Source organism: Acartia tonsa, chromosome 1 (genome assembly GCF_053477335.1).
Source record: "Acartia tonsa isolate MP-2025a chromosome 1, ASM5347733v1, whole genome shotgun sequence".
In the NCBI taxonomy this organism is placed as follows: Eukaryota; Metazoa; Arthropoda; class Copepoda; order Calanoida; family Acartiidae; genus Acartia; species Acartia tonsa.
In genome coordinates, this window is record NC_137260.1 from 1,975,170 (window position 1) to 1,990,873 (window position 15,704).

General features: G+C 36.6%; 1 protein-coding gene across 1 annotated transcript; it reads right to left on the reverse strand.

Moving 5' to 3' along the window:
* Positions 1-4: 4 nt before the first annotated feature.
* Positions 5-15,468, reverse strand: RpL8 (ribosomal protein L8). The gene is made up of 5 exons (XM_080171337.1): positions 15,311-15,468; positions 14,238-14,340; positions 13,127-13,325; positions 9,356-9,509; positions 5-323 (listed from the first exon to the last, which is right to left on the reverse strand). The coding sequence occupies exons 1-5, from the start codon at positions 15,446-15,448 to the stop codon at positions 144-146; spliced, it is 774 nt and encodes a 257-aa protein (XP_080027463.1). The 5' UTR covers positions 15,449-15,468; the 3' UTR covers positions 5-143.
* Positions 15,469-15,704: the final 236 nt, after the last annotated feature.

The following is a 15,704-nucleotide window of genomic DNA, read 5'->3' on the forward strand; positions in this document are numbered from 1 at the left end:
AACATTATTTCTTTAGTGAGAAAGTGTATTCAAGATCGCACACATTTTTATAGTTTATATTTTTATATAGGATACAAGATACAAGTATCCACATGTAGCAAAGATGGTTGTTGTAATTAAAGTCCAGGATGATATAGTTCTTCTTACAGTTTGTCCTTGGCGATGACACGGGTACCACGGATCCTACCGGTCCTTCTGGCGGCGATGAGACCGACCTTGCGACCAGCAGAGGCTCCTCTCTTGACAGTGGAGGCCTTACCAATATGTTGATGGTTACCACCACCGTGGGGATGCTCGACGGGGTTCATAGCAACACCACGAACCTAAAATTATTGAACATTAAGATTTATGAATAACTTAAATAGACTTAAACAGGGATTTTAAGGGATAAGACAATGGACAAAATATTGATGTACGTAACCAAAGGTGATAAATCAAAATTATCCCTTCTCTAGAAAGATAAAACAGGGGTGTATATTTTTAAATTTGACCCGGCTGAGGGGGGTGGGTGTTACAAATAACTTATGTTACATTCAGGAACATAATGATGCCAAGCTGATAACCATGCCAAGCTGTCAATTAAGATCCATGCCAAGCAGTCAGGAGATACAAGTCCTGCTGATCATGTTGAAGAAGTAGAGTGGGAAGGAGACTTCTTCATTGTTAATTAAGCTATGCCAAGCTGTTATTTATTAATGTTAAAAGCTGCCAAAAATATATTTATGTTGATCTTATTTGATATGTTTATTTATTAGTTGTTTTCATTACAGAATAAGCTTATGTGTTTCTGGGCTTAAATTATACCCATGTCAAGTATTGTTTAGTTTCAGAATAGAGATGCAAATGTTTGTTCTTGTCTAAATGGAGACACCTGCCATTTATCACTGCGCTACCACCTAAGGTCTATTTTTACAATGGTAGCAAAGTAATAAAAACGACTACGGCATTGTCTTAATATTTTGTAAGAAAAACATCTCTCTCATATTCTCCGAAGTGATTAATTAATTAAAACTCTATTCGAAAAGCGTCTACGGTAGAGCAACAATAACGATATCAAGCAGAGCGGTGCACCGATATCAAACTGGAAGGGAACTGTGGTTCAAAGGGGAATAGTCCCGATATCAAGCCGCCAAGTGGGGGTTTGAAAGATAACAAAACTGAGGTGTCAGAATTAGAGGGTTTAAAAACTAAAAATCAGGATATAAGCCCAGAAACAAAAATGTCGGAAGGAAAAGGGGAAAAGGAGAAATGGTACTATGGGAAGGGTATGCCTGTCCCTAATATTGAAGAATATGAACAGTTCTCAACTTGGGCGTCCGTCGTTACAGCGTGGTCTAAAACCACAAACATACCAAGCAAGGAACAAGGGTTCATTTTAGCGCAAGAACTACCTAAATCAAGCGAACGTTATGGAGCAACCCTGCGGGAAGACGTGTTTAAAGAATGTCCGCCGGAAAAGTTAATTGAGGACGACCAAGGTGTGTCCAAGATAATTGAATTTTTAAAGGGTAGATTTTGGGTAGATTCTGAGCAGGATGTGTATGACACACATGATAATTTGAAAACAATCCATAGAAAGAAAGGACAGTCGTTGAACGACTATATTATAGAGTTTGATAAACTCATGAAAAAAGCCGAACAATTAAAAATTCGCCCTACGGGTGCAACAATGGATATGTGTCTAGCAATGGATTTGATAGGTACAGCAGATTTGAATGGTTATGAAAGAATGCTAATTAAATCAGTCTGCAACGTTACAAAAGATGATGGAAAAAGGTATGAAACGGTTAAGGCAAAAATGCGCGAAATTCTCGGACAAAACGGCGATAAAAATACATCAAATAATGAAAATAATGTATTATTATCCCAAAATAATTCCAAATCGGACGACGACATTCGTAACAACTCTACCGATGAAGCGTATATTGCCAAAGGCTGGAAACCGCCACCAAATCATAATAAACGATACCAAAATTCAAAAAACCGATACCAAAATAAAAGTGGGGGATATAAAGCTAACAATTCGCAACAAGAGAGCAATGGGAGGCAATTTTATAGAACAAAACCCAAAAACCCCCCCGGTCCAGATGGAAGGCCACTTAGATGTTCATGCTGTAAAGCAAACACGCATTTAATAGCAAATTGTCCAGATGCAATGGAGAACAGAAAAGATAAGAGATACAAAGAAGTGTACATAACAAACAAAGAAACAGATAAGGATGAAAAAGTACTGCTAGAGATCTCAGCTTCAGAATCAGAACAAGAAGAAGGAGGAGAAGCATTCTGTTCAGTTTATTGCTCAGATAACAAGGAGGATTTAAGTAGCTTCACAGCAGAGGCTCTAAACAAAGCAGCTCTGGACACCTGCTGCACTAGCTCCATCTGTGGAGAAAAATGGATGAAGGTTTATTTGGAGGCGTTGCCAGATGATATGAAAGGAAAACTGATTGGACCAAATAAAAGCAACAAACACTTCTTATTTGGGAATCAAGGAAGACTCAAATCTATTGCTAAATATAAAATACCAGTTAAAATAGGAGGAGAAGAAAATATTATACCCATAGATGTTATATCTTCAGATATTCCCCTACTGCTATCAAAGGGAGAGATGAAGAAACTAGGAATGTCTCTTGATATCAAGAATGACAAAGGTTACATCAACGGCAAGCCATTGATTCTTACAACAACTAATGCTGGGCATTATGTAGTAGACTTGTTGATGAATAACGAAGAGCTAGAAGAAGCATGCATTGCTGAACTAGATGGAGATGATGATAAAACACAGATCAAAGCACTAGAGAAAATCCATCGCCAATTCGGACATCGTTCCAAACTGCAGTTTGTGACTATCTTGAAAGAAGCAGGTAAGTGGCAGGACAAGTATTCAAAAATGATTGACAAAATAATGAATAGGTGCGAAGGCTGCATTCTTAGAAAAAGATCGCCAGATAGACCGGCTGTAGCTCCACCTCTGTCAAATGACTTTGGTCAAGTTCTAGCCATGGACTTGAAAGTATGGGATAAAGACAAAAATATATACATCCTATATATGATTGATACTTTCAGCAGATACCAAGTTGCCACGATAATCAAAAGCAAAGAAGCTTCAGAAATAGTCAAAGCATTCACCACCAAATGGCTTCCAATATTTGGAAGAGTTGACAAGATCTTGACAGATAATGGCGGTGAATTTAACAATGAGGAACTGCGTGAGGCTGCCAGCCTATTGAATGTGCAGTTGTTGTCCACGGGGGCCAATTCCCCCTGGCAAAATGGCATGATGGAGAAAAATCATGGCACAACTGATTCAGTGACAGTCGCAGTAAAGAGAGAGTTCCCAGCAATGAGTCTGGAAGTAGCACTGTCATGGGCGGTAACAGCTGTAAATTCAATGTCAAGCGTGAGGGGGTTTTCACCGTATCAGATAGTGTTTGGGAGAAACATCAAGCTTCCAAATATCCTTGAAGATCCACCTCCAGCTTGGGAGGAACCACAGAAAAGCAAAGAAATGATGGATACTCTGAATGCCATACATGCAGCAAGAGTAGCATATACCAAGTCAGAGAGATGCGAACGCATAAAGAGAGCTTTGAGAGCCAAGATAAGAATCAATGACACTATCTATGAAAAGGGAGACATTGTCTACTTCAAGAAGGAAGGAGAAGATACTTGGAGAGGGCCCGCCAAGGTAGTATTTCAAGACAGTAAGGTGATTTTCATTAGGATTGGCTCAATCTACTATAGAGTGAGCGCCAATAGAATCATCAAGGCAGGTGAAGAACTAGCAAAAGATATTGTTGAGAAAGAGAAACACGAGAACAATGAGAATGAAAACAACACAGAATCAAGAACAGAACCGATACAAACGAGAAGGCAGACAAGCAGTTACACTGACAACTGTGTACCAGACTTGAACAGTCTTACAATGAATGAAAAAGAGAACAGGGAAAGTAACACCGAAGAGATTCAGATTAGAAATGAGGAAGAGTTGGAAGCACCAATAACTCAAGAACAAGAGGACAGAGATAACACAGATGTACCTCAAACTACTGAGCAAGTAGAAACTGAACCTCAAGGTGAAAACGCAGGAGATAATGAAAATCAAGCAGACAGCAACACGAACAAAGGAAGAAAAAGGAAAAAGGTAAGCCAAAAACCGTTACCAGAAATAAATGATGATGGAACAATCAGAAATGCTGCGGCTATACTGAAAAGAAACGACAGAATTGAAATTCTGGAAAATGGTAAATGGGAAAAAGGTATCATTCTGGGACATGGAGGAAAAGTAGGAGGAAAACATGCCGGATGGTACAATATACAGCTTGATAATGGAAATGTATTTCATGATAAAGTCTCAAAGAGAGATATAAGATACGAGAACACAGAGGATGAACAACATGTGGAAGATGAAGAAGTTATGTTAAACATACGTCTTGACACAGGTAAAACACTAAAAATAGAGGATATTGATAAAAGAAAAGTAAGAATGGAGAATGAAGAGGAAGAAATTGTATTGTTAGTAGCAGAAAGTGTACTAGCTGTCATGGTACCCAAGGAACAGAGAGATTCACCTGAATGTATGACGGCTAAAATGGAAGAACTGAGCAAGTTACAAGCGTTTAACACTTACAACATAGTAGATGACGAAGGGCAAGACAGGATAACAACCACCTGGGTGCTGACAGAGAAAGGAACGGAGAAAAGAGCCAGACTTACAGCAAGAGGATTCCAAGAAGATGGAGAATTTCCAACGGATAGCCCTACTGTACAAAAGCATTCGATGAAATTAATCTTGTCAATTGCTGCAACAGAAGGTTGGGACATTAGTACTACTGACATAACATCAGCATTTCTTCAAGGAAGTCAGATGGACAGGGAGGTTTATGTGAAACCACCGAAGGAAGCAAACATGCCAAACAAGCTATGGTTATTGAATAAGTGTCTGTACGGTCTGAAGGATGCAAGCAGAAAGTGGTATCTAAAGGTTGTTGAAAAACTAAAGAAACTTGGATTCAAAACAAGTGTGTATGATTCAGGAGTGTTTTATCTAATCAAAGACGGTATTTTAATAGGTATTGTTGCATTACATGTGGATGATTTTCTCCACGCCGGTAATGACTACTTTAACAAAGTTGTCATGCCTCAGGTACTAGCGTGCTTCAAGGTTGGAAAGTCTGAAACCCGTGAATTCATGTATACAGGATTCTTTATGAAACAAACAGAACAGGGTATCAGAATTGATCAAGATAAGTATGTCAAAAACGTCAAGATCCCAGTGGTGGATCTTCAACAATTGAAGGATAGAAAGAGAGAGATGACGCATGAGGAACTAACTCTCTTGAGGCAGTTGACTGGAGTAGTAAATTGGACTGCAAGAGCAACAAGACCGGATCTTGCATTTGAGATGATAGATCTGTCAACGAAATTCAAAGGAGGAGTAGTGGAGGACCTGATAAGAGCTAAAAACGTAGCTGCAAGACTGAAGAAATTGGAAATGTCAATAATGGTGTCAAATCTAGACAACTTGGAAGATTGTGAAGTCATTGTATATACGGATGCGGCGTTCAGGAACTTGAATGAAAATACAGATAGTTGTGGTGGATATGTGATCTTTTTAGTTAACATGAAGAATGGAAAAGTGGCACCCCTGGAATGGAAGAGCGGGAAGCTAAAGAGGAAAGTGCTTAGTACTCTGGGAGCAGAGACCCAAGCATTGTATAATGGTCTGGATGCGGCTATTGCATTGAAGATGATGTTATCAGAACTGTATAATGGAAAGATCAATCTGGAAGTAAAGGCCATTACAGACAACTATTCAGCAAGAACGGCAGTATATTCAGAATCAGAAGTGTCCGAAAGGCAGTTACGTGGTGATATTGCAGTTATCAAAGAAATGATAGAGACAGAAAGAGTGAAGGAGATAAGATGGGTCAAAGGAGAACATATGTTGGCGGATCAATTAACAAAACGAGGGGTTAACAAGATTCCCCTGATGGAGGTGTTAGAATCTGGAAAAATGAGATATGACACCCTAAGATTAATTAGAGACTGAGAATCTATAACCTGGATTAACCTAAAAAGGTTAACATCGATACCAAGAAATTGTATATTTGTAAAATTTTACAAAAACACAAAAATCTAAATAAAAATCCACAAAAATACCAAGAAAATCCAATAAAAATACCAAAAAGACAGAAAATCCAACATAAAAATCACAAAAATTACCCAAAAACCCAAATTTGAACAAATTATAATAAAAATTGTATAAAGTACGTTTTTTTAATACAATTAAGAAATTTACGAGGCTACACAATGTACGCTGGGAAAATAACAAGACAACAGACATTTCGTGGTATACAAAATGCGTCAAAGTTGGCAACATCATACAACAGAAAGTAAAACAAGAAACGCGGCATTCTTTGACCATGCGCGAATTTCAGAATCGAGCCGGGACAGCTCAAAATTCCTCATTTTTCAATTTTTAAGTTAAAAAGCAACTTAATCCCAGCATTTATTATATGAAAGTATAAAATATTAACAAAAATGTGATAAGAAATCTTCGTATAGTACAAATTTCATAAAAATTGTGTTAAAAATCCATTATTTATTGATCGTTATTTTACGGCAAATATACCAAACAGTATTATTATTAAAACTTTTGTTGGCTTAAAACAAAAAGCAAACGATACCAAAATCCGATACATTATCAAGAATTATCTAACTAAAACGTATTTTAAACAAGTTATTTAAATCATTTTTGGTCAATTCTAATTTGACAAACATACCAAGTTCAGCTTTTTTTTCCACATATTTTCTTTTTAATTCGATTTTAAAAACAATATTGGCCTATATTTTTTTAATATGGCAAAAGATATCAAGCTGACATTATTGTTGATTTTATTATATATAAATCAAAAACGATACCAAGTGCAATTTTCTTTTCAGAATTAAACATGCCTAACGCGGCCAGATTTAACCGCAAGGACGTCGACGTAGTCTTCGCAAGCTTCAAGATGTTCGAGGAGCTGTGGGACGAGGAGAGGATAGGTAAGCGGTGGATTTCCCTTGCCGATAAGTCAGCCAAGGAGATGACAGAGATCATCATTGATGCCATCCGCGACCAGGAGACCAGCAAGAACCTGGTGATTATGTCCTATCAGAAATTCGTCGGCGGGAGTAATATGGAAACACTCAAAGGTTATCTCAATGAGATTAAAGAAGAGGTTGAAGCTCAACGAGCTAACAAGCTTAGCTTCAGTACAGCTTACTTTGTTCCCAATCACGCCACTGTGTGGAACCAGGTGGCAGAGTTTAATAGGTTTGTTCACACATTGAACGACCAGATGGGCGTCACCCGCGTGAATATTCACAGGGCTATTATGGCGCAGCTATCCGACACCAACAAATCCCTGCGTATCAAAGCCTCCATGTGGAGTGAAAACCAACTGGGAGTGTACCTAGGAATGACACCTAGCTACGAAGCTTGCAGAAATATTGCAAAAACTCTCATCACGGTTTTTGACAAGGCTTTTTGCGACCTTAACAGCGTCAACAGTCCAAGAAGCAAGGAACCAAGGTTGATGGTGCCATTATGTTTATCTGTAACTCCCGGATTTTCAGATAATCAGTTTATGAGACAGATCATGATGGACAAGCTCATAATAAAGTCCAAGAAGAAGCCAGCCAAAGATGCAAGACTCAAATGCTCCGAGCAGAGAACTCCAGGGTGGCAGGACTGGAAAATCTACCAGATTCATGGACCAATGAGGAGATTCGACGAGAGAGAGGGGGCCTTAGCAGCCCACAAAGAATGGCTGAAAAGATCTGATCCTGTACCTCAGTGGGGACAAGAATGGTCTGATGATAGAGATTTTGTCATTGTCAACTCTCCAGAGCCTGTGAACGTCAGACAGGTGGAGCCACAAGAGGAGAATGAGCCACAACCATGTGAAGACCAGCAACAAGAGCCGGTGGATGTTCAAGATGTTCAAGAATCCCAACAAGAAAAAGAGGAAAGAGATTGTAATGAAGACCAGCTTGTTGGTGCTGTGGACAAGATTGATACATTAGAGAGGCAAGTTGCTATTTGTCAAGAAAGAATTAAAGCTTACAAGCAACAGGCAGACAACAAGGAGGCACAAGTATACAAGGAGAAAGCTGCCACAAAATGGTGGAGAAATCAGGCTGAACTAAGGACTCATGAGAAGAACAAGGCTGACGAGCAGGTTAGAGCACTAGAAGTCAAGCTAAATACGCTGTCAAATGATCATGCTAGGTTGATGACAGATTATGAGTTTCTACGCAGTCTGTACGAGAGTGAGCGTCCTTCCACCAGAGTCAAGGTTGTCAGCAACATCCGGAACAAGGGAGGAAAGGAGTATTAGTCAACAAAACAAGAAACTCCAAATTGTAATGAATGTTACAAATAACTTATGTTACATTCAGGAACATAATGATGCCAAGCTGATAACCATGCCAAGCTGTCAAATAAGATCCATGCCAAGCAGTCAGGAGATACAAGTCCTGCTGATCATGTTGAAGAAGTAGAGTGGGAAGGAGACTTCTTCATTGTTAATTAAGCTATGCCAAGCTGTTATTTATTAATGTTAAAAGCTGCCAAAAATATATTTATGTTGATCTTATTTGATATGTTTATTTATTAGTTGTTTTCATTACAGAATAAGCTTATGTGTTTCTGGGCTTAAATTATACCCATGTCAAGTATTGTTTAGTTTCAGAATAGAGATGCAAATGTTTGTTCTTGTCTAAATGGAGACACCTGCCATTTATCACTGCGCTACCACCTAAGGTCTATTTTTACAGTGGGGGAATAAAAAATATGTGGTTGGGGGGGGGGGGGGGGGGGAATTTAAAAATCAAAAGGACTCAAAGCATTTTTTCTATTTTTTTCCCCTCTTTGGTAAAAAAAACTAAAAATAAGTGAAAGGGGGCATAACATGAATAAAATAAAGAGTTCTGAAAATATTTTTCCATTTTATCCCATTCATTGCTGGAAAAAAAAAATAGGAGGGGGAAAAATAAAAAATTTTGCAACAAGAGAAAAAATGTATCTTGTGCAAAATATACACCCCTGGCTTAAAATTAACATAAGTTTTGCATTTTTTATATATAATATCATAACTGTCCCATCGGCTCTCGCAAATTGCTAAATCTATTACTTTCCTCAATGATAAAGCTTCTTATAGATCTAAAGAAAGATTCTACTATTTAGGGGAAAAGTATATTAACCTTGCCCAATAAAATTATCTTTTTAAAACTTAAATTAAAGAAGAAGAGACTAAGAGGGCTTTAGGGACCTACCCGCTAGAATATAAAATAGATTAAATAAACTCACCTTAGGCCAGCAGTTCCTCTTGACCTTGTACTTGTGATAGGCTCTACCAGCCTTCAACAGAGGTTTGTCAATCCTACCGCCACCAGCAACAATACCAACCATGGCACGGTTGCTAGAGCTCACAACCTTCTTGCAGCCGGAAGGCAGCTTAACTCTGAAACAAAAAAATAACGTTAGAAATAAAGATAAAGACAAAACACAATAATAAAAGGAATTTTCTTGAATAATTCAGGGGTGTATATTCTGCCGAAGATTTCCGGCAAGGGGTGGGGAGGATTAAAACTTAGGGGGGAAATGAAAATAATTCAATTTACTGAAAACATCCGCCGCTACTATTATAAAGAATAAAATCAACAAAAAGTTACTGATCCACTCATCCGGACACAAAATCCCAGATTGGTTGGAAATCTAATTTAAACCATAGGGGGAAAATTAAATAATTTGCAGCAAGGGAAAAAACGAATCTTGGAGAATATACAACCATGAACAAATGTCTAGAAAATTGTAACAAAAACTTCATTGAAAGAAGTTTCTGCTTTTGATTTTCTAATTTCATATACCATAGTTTACCTAAACAATAACATTAATACAGAACATATTATTGTTTCAGTACATACTATGGAATCTAATCAAAGTTTATTGAATTTTAATTATTAAATAGATATATCTAATTGACCCCCCCCCCCCCCCATCTGCCTTAAACTTGATATTTAATGTAAATTCCAAGTAGTTGTCGGTTTAACAGCTTTAAAATGTAGTAGGCGTGAAATATTTAGATATATCTAATAGACCCCCCCCCCTTTCTGCCTTACAACTTTATATTTAATGTAAATTTCTAACTTATGTCTAGAAAACTGTCAAGAAACTTCATTGAAAGAAATTTCTGCTTTTAAATTTCCTAATTTTATATACCATAGTTTACCTAAACAATAACATTAATACAAGACATATTATTGTTTCAGTACATACTATGGAATCAAATAAGATTATTGAATTTTTATTATTAAGTAGATATATCTAATAGACACCCCCCCCCCCCCCCCCCCACTCTCACTGCCTTACAACTTTATATTTAATGTAAATTCCTAACAAATGTATAGAAAACTGTCCAGAAACTTCATTGAAGAATGAGATTTCTGCTTTTTAATTTTCTAATTTCATATACCATAGTTTACCTAAACAATAACATTAATATAGAACATATTATTGTTTCAGTACATACTATGGCATCAAATAAGTTTATTGAATCTTTAATTGTTAAGTAGATAGATCTATTCTTGACAATCAAAATATACCCCCCCCCCCCTCTCTGTCTTTTAACTTGATATTTACTGTTGTCCAGAAAATTGTAACAAAAACTTCCTTGAATGAAATTTCTGCTTTTAATTTCCTAATTTCATATACCATAGTTTACCTAAACAATAACATTAATACAGGACATGTTATTGTTTCAGTACATACTATGGCATCAAATCATAGTTTAATGAATTTTAATTATTAAGTAGATATATGTAATAGACCCCCCCCCCCTCTGCCTTAAACTTTATATTTAAAGTAAATTCCTAACAAATGTCTAGAAAACTGTCCAGAAACTTCATTGAAAGAAGTTTCTGCTTTTGATTTTCTAATTTTATATACCATAGTTTACCTAAACAATAACATTAATACAGAACATGTTATTGTTTCAGTACATACTAAGGAAACAAATCAAAGTTTATTGAATTTTTAATTATTAAGTAGATATATCTACTAGACCACCCCCCCTCTTTGCCTTGTAACTTTAAATTAAAAGTAAATTTTTAACAAATGTCTAGAAAACTGTCCAGAAACTTCATTGAATGAAATTTCTGCTTTTAAATTTCCTAATTTCAAATACCATAGTTTACCTAAACAATAACATTAATACAGAACATATTATTGTTTCAGTACATACTATGGAATCTAATCAAAGTTTATTAAATTTTTTAATTATTAAGTAGATATGTATCTAATATACCCCCCCCCCCCCTCTGCCTTAAACTTGATATTTAAAGTAAATTCCAAGTAGTTGTCGGTTTAACAGCTTTAAAATGTAGTAGGCGTGAAATATTTAGTTAACATGGGTTAGCCAACAAAATTTGAAATCCTAGATTATCATATATCACCAGTTCATTAAAATAAGGCAATAATTCTTCCTTATCTTTGGTTAGTAATCTGGCGAATAAGGGGGGGGGGGGGTATTATTGAATTGATCTCTTAAATAAGAATTGAAGTTAATTTTTAAAGTAACGGGGGGGGATGGGGGGGGTTAGCAACCATCTCGTAATCAGTGATAAAATGGCTCTTAGAATTCGAAAAAAATTGCTCTACTTTGGCAAGTAGTTGTCGGTTAAACAGCTTTAAAATGTAGTAGGCGTGAAATATTAAGTTAGCATGGGTTAGCCAACCAAATTTGAAATCCTACAATATTATATATCGCCAGTTAATTAAGATAAGGCAATAATTCTTCCTTGTCTTTGGTTAGTTACCTGGCGAATAAAAAGGGGGGGGAGGGGGTATTATTGTATTGATCTCGTAAATAAGTATTAAAGTTAATTTTTAAAGTAATTTTGGGTTTGAACCTGTGAATTCTATATTCGGAAATATGCACACTGTCAAGTTGCTAAAAGAGCACAAAGCAATTTACTAGCAAACGAAAAAAGTTCCCTTCACTTTGGCAAGTAGTTTAAACAGCTTTAAAATGTAGTAGACGTGAAATATTAAGTTAGCATGGGTTAGCCAACCAAATTTGAAATCCTACATTATCATATATCACCAGTTAATTAAAATAAGGCAATAATTCTTCCTTATCTTTGGTTAGTAATCTGGCGAATAAGTGGGGGGGGGGGGGGGGGGGTTATTATTGAATCGATGTCGTAAATAAGTATTTAAGTTAATTTTTAAAGTTCCCTCAACTTTGGCAAGTAGTTGTCAGTCAAACAGCTTTAAAGTGTAGTAGGCGTGAAATATTAAGTTAGCATGGGTTAGCCAACAAAATTTGAAATCCTACATTATCATATATCACCAGTTAATTAAGATAAGGCAATAATTCTTCCTTATCTTTGGTTAGTAACCTGGCGAATAAAAACGGGGGGGTATTATCGTATCGATCTCGTAAATAAGTACTAAAATTAATTTTTGAATAAATTTTGGGTTTGAACCTAGATGAACTATTATCTTTTTAAAGTACTCCCTGAATTTATTACTATCCGTTCAAAGCTGTTCATAATACGATGAGAAAAATAAATAAGGGGGGGGGGGGGGGAGTTTTGACACATATTTGCGTAAACCTGGTGTATAGGCTTTATCTTTGGACTGAGAGGATAGGTTATTAAAGATAAAGTCATTTTTATACCATGAATTTCCCCAGATCTAAGATTTTTGGATAGGCCTCCAGATTCCGGAGCTCCAGGCCTCCAGGTGGTCTCTAGACAGGTAAAAATCTAAAAAATTCTTTAAAGAGTTTGAGGTCAGCTTATGAAACAAAATATGCACGTTTTTTCTTCAAATTATGTGAATAACATTCAACTCTTTAAAAAAGAAATTTTATCTTTTAGTTTTACCTGTACAGAGGCCACCTGGAGGCCTGGGGCTCCGGAACCTGGAGGCCTATCTAAAATCTGGGGGAAATTAATCATATAAGAATGTTTTTATCTTTAATAACATATCCTCTCAGTCCAAAGATAAAGCCTATATACCAGGTTTACGCATACTAAATAACTACCAACCAACGAATTATCAATTCATTATGACCTGGTCTTCTTGGTGTCAGTGTTGTGGGCAATAACAGTGGCGTAGTTGCCGGAGGCTCTGGCGACCTTTCCTCTGTCTCCAGTCTTCTCCTCCAGGTTGCAGATGATGGTACCCTCGGGCATAGCTCCGACGGGCATCACGTTGCCGACGGTCAGCTGGGCCCTCTTGCCGCAGTAGATGAACTGTCCAATGTGCATACCTAAAATAATATTTAGAATCAAGGCGACGATTTCAGTTAAAATTTATGGTAGCAAATTAAAGAATATTTAGACAAATATTATAGGAAAATCCTACATTCTATATTACCCAAAGTAATATTAATTTTCCAGTATGTTTTCAAACCGGTTAAATATTCACTGGATTAGAACAGATTCTTGGGCCATACATAAAAATAATAAAAAGTATCGCAGTGTGCAAGACAATTTCCCCAAAATTTAATAAATTCAAAAAGTTAGAATAGGTAGTTTTAGTTATTTTTTTTCTTTACTATCCGTAATAAGATAGGTCATTATTCCCATTATCCTATAATATAAAGTAGTAAGCGTTTTTTGTCTGTCCCGGAGGATCTCGCTAACTGCTGAACCGATATTGATCTCCTTTACAACGAAGCTTCTTATAGGTCCTGGGAAGGTTTTAAACTATTTTTGGGGAGTGTGTCTTCACCCCCCCTCCCGCCCCCCACCCCCCAAAAAATATTTTTTTACTCTTTTAAAACTCAAATTTAAAATGAGATGAGGTCGAGTGTTGAGTGCCCCTAGAGGCTTCTAGGGGGTGTAGCAGCTAGTTTGGCTTAAAGTAAGTCAGGGGTGTATATTCTGCAAATTTGACCCTGCTCTAGAGAGGGTGGGGGGGGGGGGGGGAATATAAAAATAAGTGGTTGGGGGCAAAAATGGAAAAATTAAGAGAAATGAATTTTATTTGCCATTTTCTCCCCTCCTTGGTGAAAAAACTAGGAGGGGAAATAAATAAAAAGTTTTGCAGCAGGGGAATAAATAAATCTTGTGCAGAATATACACTCCTGAAGTAATTTCTTAACCTAATAACCATAGTCTTAACTGAAAAAAATCTGTCGTCCCCAATGTCAAGAACCCTGGAAATGTCTTTAAGCTACCTTCGGCAGCAACCATGAGCTCCTTGTCCTTCATGGGCTTGTTGGGGTTTCTGAAGTGGATAACAGCAAGGGGGGCACCACGGCCGGGGTCGTGGACAATATCCTAAAATTAAAATAAATGTTAGTATGGCTTCGAAACATATTAAGACCAGTTCTCGGCTATATTAAATATAAGCATCTATAGCATCATATTACAGAAAACTTTTCGTGATATTAAAGTAAAAAAAACACATAAAATCAATTACAGTTTATAAGCCCGGGTCTTTAGCCCATTGGGGCTAACAAAGCTGGCTTTAAATAATCTAATTCTTCATTTTAATATTCGTGGAAAGCTGTCTATAATACCATGCGATAAATAACTATCCCCTTATTTGCTTGCGTAATGTACCAAAAACTTTGAAAAACAAAATAGCTGTTTTAAATTGTAGGTACGGACATTGACATATTTCTGTAAAACAAAACAAAAAGAAAATAGCCAAATTATGCTTTAATAAAAACAAGACACACATTATAATAATATACATGCTTTAGCAATAAAAATGTGGGATGGGTGAAAGATTAAGTTAGCATAGGTTAGCCAACCCAAATCGGAATCCTCCCGATTATTTTCTATCATCATTTGACTGAGATAAAGAAATAGATTTTCATTATCGATGGATATCTGATGAAGTATTGAGGACAGTTTTACATATCAACTTACATAAGTTAAATTTGCCTAAGAATTATTATGTCCTAAAGAGCATGACAAACAGACATAGACAAGTACAAACTTTGTTGGTATGGGTAAGTAGAACAGTCATCCAAAATTAAATCATAATATAATCATATATTTGGTAACAGAAGAGTCGCCGGTTAATTTAAGAAGCTTCAAAACAGATTATTATCACTTGATGAGAACCGGTTTATAGTCATAAAAAAAACAAATTACATCGTATTACAGACCATTTTCCACAAATTAAGATAAATCAAACGTCTTAAGTTTGATATATGGTCTTTTACTCTAATATCCGTGGATAACTGTCTAAAATACGATGAGATAAATAACTGGAGATATTAAAATCAAATGCGCTTACCTTCACAACACCCTTGATGTAACCATGTCTCTCGGCAAAGTCGATAGCCCTAAGCTTGGCGGCACCCTTCCTGTGGCTGGTGTGGGCCTTGAACACAGATCCTCTGCCCTTTCTGCAGGCACGAATGACACGACCCATCCTTGCTGAAATTAATCACACAATCTAAATATAGATCCTTAACTTTATTATTTATTTCTTTGCAGGGAGTGATAATAAGCCTAATTAAGACATTAATGAGGACAACAATATATCACTTCGATGATAAGTTAAGGCCTTATATATAAAAGACAGATAAAATCTTTCTATCTACATGTAAGGAAACGTCTCCGACCGCAGGACCGATTCATATCTTCAGCGAGAATATATCGCCAAGAAAAATTCCTTCTCCATCCTT

What these genes read in the sequence shown, in the direction of transcription:
- RpL8 (XM_080171337.1), bottom strand. Translation starts at nt 15,448, where the DNA reads ATGGGTCGTGTCATTCGTGCCTGCAGAAAGGGCAGAGGATCTGTGTTC. An exon ending in ACATCAAGGGTGTTGTGAAG is followed by an intron (nt 14,341 to 15,310) that starts GTAAGCGCATTT and finishes TTTTAATTTTAG; the next exon opens with GATATTGTCCACGACCCCGG. An exon ending in ACTGACACCAAGAAGACCAG is followed by an intron (nt 9,510 to 13,126) that starts GTCATAATGAAT and finishes TTTTTGTTTCAG; the next exon opens with AGTTAAGCTGCCTTCCGGCT.